Source organism: Myotis lucifugus, unplaced genomic scaffold (genome assembly GCF_000147115.1).
Source record: "Myotis lucifugus unplaced genomic scaffold, Myoluc2.0 scaffold_1955, whole genome shotgun sequence".
In the NCBI taxonomy this organism is placed as follows: Eukaryota; Metazoa; Chordata; class Mammalia; order Chiroptera; family Vespertilionidae; genus Myotis; species Myotis lucifugus.
The window spans coordinates 1-7203 of record NW_005873003.1 but is presented as its reverse complement, the minus strand read 5'-3'; the positions used below and the strand labels follow the sequence as shown (position 1 = coordinate 7203).

Below are 7203 nucleotides of genomic sequence, written 5' to 3'. Positions count from 1 at the left end.
AACGGGTGGGGGTGGGGGCTGTGAGTGGCCTCAGCCTCCCCCTGGGACCGGGACAGAGTCGGGGAAGGTGACGGCCGTGCCTGGGGCGGGGGATGCAGTTGGGCGCCGTCCCGCACGTCTGCGGTGGTTTGTAGCCACGGGCCTGCTGTTCAAACCCCGGCAATGCCCAGGACAGAGCGAGAGGAAGCTGGTCAGAGGCGCTGAGAAGCCAGGGCCCCACCCCACCCCCACCGCGTGGAGCATGGACTCTGGTCTCCGGAGAACACGCCGATCCGGTGAACACAGAGTATTGATATGAAACCGCTCGGGAACTCGACACACGCGGTCTCTGGGAGCCTCGCGGGGGGAGCCGAGGCCTAGGAGAGAGCTGTCCGTGTGTCAAGCTCTGCCCTGAGATGCTGGCCCTGCTCCACGCGCCGGCCGCCTGCGTGGCCCTCACCAGCCTGAGCGAGCGGGGACCTGCCAGAGCGGAGGCTGGGCCGGGGCGGGGGGCTGGGGGGGGGCACCGGGGCTGCAGGCCTGGTGTCCCCACTCACCCGCCCAGGTTCCCTTCCAGGGGGACAGCCTGAAACTCAGTCTCCATCTCCTGCCCCCCCTTCCTGCCTCCCCCCAGCTCCTTGGGTTCCCCCCCTGAGAACTGCCCACCCCATGGTCCTCCTGTAGCGGTTGCCCCAGGCCCCTCCCGCCTCTCCTAACCCTAGGAGATGAGAAGAGCAGTGCCCCCCCACACTTTGACATGGAATTTCCACCAACCAGATTCTCATTCTCAGCACAGTAACCCTGCAGCACCCCCCTCCTGCTGGGATAGTCCTGCCCTGTTAGTTCTTGAGCGGGAGAAAGGGCCCATCTTTTGACCCTGGGATGGTATTTGTAAGGAAGCAAAGAAAGAGTTGGTCAGCCCTGGCTGGTGTTGCTCAGTGGGTAGAGCATCGGCCTGTGGACTGAAGGGTTGATTCTGGTTAAGAGCACATGCCCGGGTTTTGAGCTCAATCCCCAGTAGGGGGCATGCAGGAGGCAACTGATCCATGATTCTCTCTCATCTTGGATGTTTCTCTCTCTCCCTCTCCCTTCCTCTCTGAAATCAATTAAAAGATATATTAAAAGATTTAAAAAAAAAAGAGTTGGGCAAAGAATTTCACTCTGAGCTTTGGCCTCTTCGGGGCACCCAGGGGCTACCGGGAGGATTAAATGAGATCACGCATGTCCGAGCCCGGCCTCGCCACAGCTCGGCTTGGAAGCGGGGGCACCATCCTTCCCACGCGTGTGGCCTCGGGGGAGGCGCTCCCCTCGCTGACCTCCAGCTTCCTCATCCGGAAAATGCGCTTGTGAGCATTCGCCCTTCACAGCTGCTGGGGGAGGCAGAGCGAGCCCACGGAAGGTCCTAACGGCGCCCGGCGTAGGAAACGCGTTCAGATATGGCGGCGACCCTTGTGCCCGTCGCTGCTTTCACTTTTCTTAGTGCGACGGTGACGGCTCTTTGGTGAGGAGGGCAGTGCCGCTCCGTAGCTGGGCATATAGACTCTGGAGCCACAGCACCCAGGTTTCCGTTCCAGTGCGGGGCTGGGCTGTGTGACCGCACGCGAGGGGAACACGGATTCCATCCGCCCCGTGAGCTGCTGTGGAGAGTAAGTGACTACGTGCAGGGCTGTGACGAGTGCTTGGCAAGGAGTCAGTGCTGCCATTGTGTTTGCTGTTAGTCGTAGTAGCTGTTGTCTCGGTATTTGTATTATTATTATTATTATTATTATTAACAGCCAGATTCTGTGAAAGCCTTTACTTGGATCATTAAGGAGAGCTACAGTCCAACGCACTCACCATCCCATTAATGGTCCAGTGACTCTAAAGCTGTGTGACGTTGGGCACACGCCCTGCCCTCTCTGAGCCTGCTTTTATTTGTGAATTACAACAGTAAGCACCTCTCATGGTCCTGCTGGGCTGTCAGGCTTCAGTAATGAGCGATGACCCGTGGGAAGCTGCTAGCGTCTAGTTCATTAGGGCCTTGTCCCAGGCCCTGCCTAAATCCAGTTCCCTGCCCCGCCCCTGCCCTGCAGGCGGGCGGGGGCGGGGGGGGGGGTGAGCGCCCGGATTCCCCCCTGCTGGGCGCCGCTGCCAGGCCCTATTCTGGGGGCCCAGCGATCCTGCAGCCGTGCCCAGCTTCCCCGGGGATCAGGTTTCTGCTGACGCGATGCCAGGCACGTCTGCTTCCAGGAACCGGCAGCCGCATTTAGCCGCGGGCCACACATGAAAGGCTGCAGTCGGAAACGTGAAGTTGTGTCAACAGGCGAGGCAGGTCAGCGCTGGGTGAGACCATCCCGGCAGGCGGAGATCACGCCCTGTCTGAACGCGGCCAGAGCCCCAGCCTGCGCTCCCTCGCCGCCTTCCCCTCCCTTCGCCCCCCCCAACCTCTCCTGGGCCCCAAACCAGAGCTTCACCCCCTCACACGCACACACCCCTTTTCAAACAGAGGTCCTCTTTGTCCCCATCTCCCTCGGAGACACTTGGAACCCGCTCAGCTCGGCTGGAGGAAGGTCAAGGGCAAACAGAACCAGGAGGAGGCAGAGGGACTGCAGCTGCCACTTCAGGGGCGTGTGACGGGCAGGCGCCAGGGGGGGCTTCTCCGCTGACTATGTGTTGAACCCGCAAACCTTTTTGTAATGCAGGTCGCTCCAACCACTTCCTTCTGTCCCCACAGCAAGCCCTTGAGTCACGGCCCAGGAGAGGGGGGCACGCAGGACGAGTTTGGTCTCGGTTTCCGCCCTGAGCTCCATCCCCAGGATAAACTTGACTTGTTCAGGTCTTTACCTAAAACATAAAAAATAACAAGGTCTAGCGATTCATGGAGGAACTCGGGGGCGGATCAGGCCCCCAGGTGCTGGGAGGAGGAGGCCTGACAGGTTGCCATGTGTCTGCTACCTGACACTCAGAACGCTGACGCTACGAGTCCAAGGCAGGCCTGTGGCCACGGGCGCGACAGACACCCACCGTCCACCTCCCACCTCCTGGCCGGGGCTCCTGCCCGGGCACTGAGCTGTCTGGGGACACCGGTGCCTTCAGACCCCGCCGCTGCGGCCCACACAAGCCAGGCCACGCTCGTGTCGCCTGCTGGCTCATAGGAGACAGGAAGGTGACACTTAGAGCCAACACTCATGGTGGCAGGGGGGTGCCTCTGCCTGGTGACTGCTACCCAGGGGCCTGGGGCAACGGGTTCCCTGCCCGGAAGCCAGACAAGGGGGGGCGGGAGGACAGGACGGGGGCAGGGCGGGGGCGTGTGGGCGCGTGGCCAGCCAGGCACTGGCATCGGACGCCTCTGGGAGGGTGACGGGGGAGGCACGGACATTGGACCCGGCCGTTTCCCACCTCTTTTCCCAGGGAATGTTTTCCTTTTCAAAAGAGCACTTGACGAAGGAACAGCGATATTCATTCGCGCGCACACACGCCCCTGGAGAGGAAGCGCAGGAAGGATGTAGAAAATAATTATGGGATGTTGCCTTCAGCGGCAGTAAGGCAGGATATGGCAAATCCATCAGACCTTGCTGGACGCGAAACATTCAGGCGGCCCCGGCTACCCCAGCGCCAGTGACCGCTGCAGCAGAATGTACGAAACCTTCCCCCCCGTTGCCCGCCCTCCTCCACGCTCCCCAGACACCGAGGCCCCGGTTCCATTCTTTGATTTTCTGCCAAGTCCTAAGGAAGGTGGCCGGGGAGGGGGCGTGGGGTGGAAGATGCCCTTTTTTGCTTAACCATGGAAGGAAGTATGAGGTGATGATAAACCTCTAGCAAAGGTTAGTTAAAAAACAAAACCCCAAATATTTGCCTATGACATTGACTAGGCTCCTTGTGTCTGGAGACAAGGCTGGGCACCGCGGTTAACTAGTCACCTAACTAGTCGCCGCCTTCAGTCCGGGAGAGGGCAGGGGGCAGCCACACCTCACCATCGAGTTCTTTTAAGAAATGCAAGACACCGTCTTTCCCTTCCACGGGAAGAGCGCGATTTTATTCAGTCCTTTAAAACAGCCACTCAACATCGACTCATCGATAAAAATATTTACAGTTTCACACCTTCAGGAAGGCTCCGAAATATAAACACTGTACCTCTCCCCCGAGCAAAAGAGACGCGGCCCTCTCTCCAGGAACAGGAGTACATTCATTGTCCTCGAGGTGCAGATCAAGTAGTTATACAAATAAACACCTGAAAGTCTCCTCTTTAATAGAGTTATATAATATATATATTTATCACCGTTTTACAAATAAAGGCAACGACTTGATACCAAAATAAAAACAGGGAAAGAAAGAGTGAGAAGAACACGGTCGGCGGCCAAGCGTCGTGCATTTGGAAAATGCAGGGCTGGTGCGGGCCTGGCTGGACAAATCTGGGACAGGTCCCCTGGACCAAGAGGTTTGAAACCTTCTCGGAAGGAGACTCCACGTGCCCTGGTGATGGTGGTGGTGTGTGTGTGCGTGTGTGGGGCAGGGAGGGCATTAGGCTACGGAAAGGGTCTTGTTAAAGGCTCAGGCAGGCCTTCGGGAAGCTAAGCTTGGTTACAAGGAGCTTTAGGCCAGAACCGAAAACCGAGCCTTGGCTGGTGGAAGGTAGCGATGTTAGGCAGCCTGATGCACTTGGGGGCGCTAGGAACTTAGGCGTCTGCATCTCTCAGACCCTGGTGTGGCTCCCTGGACGGCGAGACCTGGAAACAGGTGCCCGAGGCCCCGGGGACCGCGCCCACACCCCTGGCAGCTGGGCTTGTCCGAGGCCCTTTCAGTTCCTCAGCCAGCGCATCATCACCCCGAAAGCCGGGGAGGGAACTGCGCTCTCCGTGCCGCGGAGGCAGGGTGGGGAGCGGGCCTGCGGAAATCTCCCCAGACCACGATCGTGCGAGGCAGGCCCCGTGGGCCACCTCGCCACTTAGCGGAAAGCTGGGCCTGGCCGCCCTCTCCCTGCGCGGTGAGTCATGGCCAGGGTGCAAGGGAGGCGGGCGGGGTCAGGGGAGCCGGCTGGGAACTGTGCGTTGGAAAGCCCTCTTTTGAAAGTACCTTTTTCTCAAAGCCACTGGCCGGATCCCAGAGCGGAGACTGACTCACAGACCCAGCCTCGGAAGCTTTTGAAAACCCAGCTGACTGGTAGCCAGGGGTTATTCTCTGGGTGGGGACGAGCCCAGAGGTCCTGCGACAACCCCCCCAAGTCTCCTGGCGGCAGGCCGTCCTTCATGGCGCCCCGAAGGGGCCCAAGGTCCGAAACCAACACACAGCCCACACGCCCACCCCCAGCTCCTCTCCCCGCTGCCTCGGACGACCTGGCACACACCCCGGAACAGTCGCCCTGCGCTCACACAAACACACTTTTTTTTTTTTTTTGAAAGGGAGGATGGAAAGCGAAGCAGCAGGATCCCTACAGAGTTCAGTCTTTGGTTTCCAGGTTTAAAGGGGGGATCTGCTTCAGGGCTTGGAGCAGGGCGGAGGAGTCGAGGGCCGGGTGCGATGGCAAGGGAGAGGGGAGTCTCTGGGGCATGAGCAAGGGGCTCGAGATCTTGTCCGGGTTCATGAAGCTGGAGAGGGCTGCGGCGGAGGCGTTGAGGCCTGGGTAGAGCAGGGGCACGGACGTGGGGTACCAGCACTTCTCCAGCATGGGCAGGTAGGCGGTGGCTGACGGCGGGATCAGATAGAAGGGCAGGCAAAAGGGGGGCTGGTGTGGGTGTGGGCCCAGGAACGGGGAGCCGATCAGGTCGCTGCCAGGGAAGCGGCCTTCGTCGTCTGAGAGCTGCATCCTGCTCTTTTTCGTGGGGGGTTCTTCGGATTCTTGCTTAATGGCCCCGATCCGTTCTCCGGCAGCGAACCTGCGTCCGTGGTCACCTTTGAGGTACGGCTGCTCCCCGCGCACGTCGCCCTTCTCAGACTCGCCCCCGTAGCCGCTGTCTGTGTCCGTGTCGCTGCCGCTCTGCTCCCCACTCGAGTGGGCGAAAGTCCGCTGGATGACGGGCACGCAGTTCTTGGCCGGGCCCTCGGAGCCTTTGGCCAGGGCGCCGGGTTTCTCCTTGAAGTCCGCGGCCTTGGGCGCCGGGTCCGACACCTTCCGGGAGGCGCCGCCCTGCAGCAGCTCCGAGACCACGCGGTGCAGGTGGGCGACGAGCTGCGAGGACTTCAGGTCCCGCGTGTGCTCGTGCGCGGCCAGGTACTGCAGCACCTCCCGGGCGCAGGTCTGGAAGCCTGAGCAGAACATCTCCTGCCCCGCCTCGGCGTTCCTCCCCGACAGCTCACCTGGGTGGACACGGAGGAAGAAGGCATTTCAGAAGGCCCCGGGGTTCACCCGGACACCAGCCCCCCGAAGCCAGGTGCCCCCCTGTTTGAGAACACACGTGGGCATCTGTGTTCCTAACTCCAGAAGGAACACGGCCAGAGAAGATGTGGGCTGCCCTGAAACGTGTAAGGAATCAAATCGAAACCAAATGGGTGTAATGGCTGCGTAAGATCCATCAGAGAACCAGACCATAATAACAGGCCAGCCAGCGTCCCCCCTGGTGGAATGTGTAGGTGGTCCCTGACTTCTCAGGACAAGGGACCCGGACATGGAAGCTGAGCGTGCTTCTAACCCAAGGAGTCCATTGTCACAACCTCGGCGTCACCGCAGCAAGACGGACAGAGGCCAGATGGCCGTGAAATGAAAGAATGAAGGAATGATGCCACCTCAGGCAACCTAATTTCCAGTGACATATTCCCACGACAGTCACGCTGCCATCTTTAAACAGACATGCTCTTTCAAGCCTTTGCCATGTATTCCATCCACAAGCCTCAAGAAATCAGGTTTGAGTATCTGTTTCCAGCGAGGGACCCGGCAGGAGGGCGGAGAAGGATGGGATGAGGGAGTGGGCAGGGTTCCTCCTCCCCCCCGCTGGCTGGCCGAATGGCGGAGGGAAGGTTGGAAGGTGAGGGTGAGTGTGATTCTCTGGGAGGTGAGTAGCGACGGATGATGAAACGCCAGGAGTTTCGTTAGGTTGCGCAACTCGCCGAGTTACCTAGTGGCTATTCAGGGAACCACATGAAATGCAGGAAAAACTCCTGCTGTCACCCTGCCAGGGCCATGCCACACACCGAGCCACGAGGAAGCAGAGACCCAGGAAAACACGGGGGCATGCCCGCGCCGCCTCCTCCAAGGAACGACTGTGAACACCCACATGCGAATTCCAGGGGCCTAGCATTTTACGAGGAAGG

The 7203-nt window shown here is 59.9% G+C and overlaps 1 protein-coding gene across 1 annotated transcript; it reads right to left on the bottom strand.

Moving 5' to 3' along the window:
* Positions 1-3966: 3966 nt before the first annotated feature.
* BHLHE40 (basic helix-loop-helix family member e40) lies at positions 3967-7182 on the bottom strand. The gene has a single exon (XM_006108250.3). It carries the CDS (start codon positions 6212-6214, stop codon positions 5396-5398), a length of 819 nt encoding a protein of 272 aa, XP_006108312.2. The 5' UTR covers positions 6215-7182; the 3' UTR covers positions 3967-5395.
* Between the last annotated feature and the right edge of the window lie 21 nt (positions 7183-7203).

What these genes read in the sequence shown, in the direction of transcription:
- BHLHE40 (XM_006108250.3), bottom strand. Translation starts at nt 6,214, where the DNA reads ATGTTCTGCTCAGGCTTCCAGACCTGCGCCCGGGAGGTGCTGCAGTAC.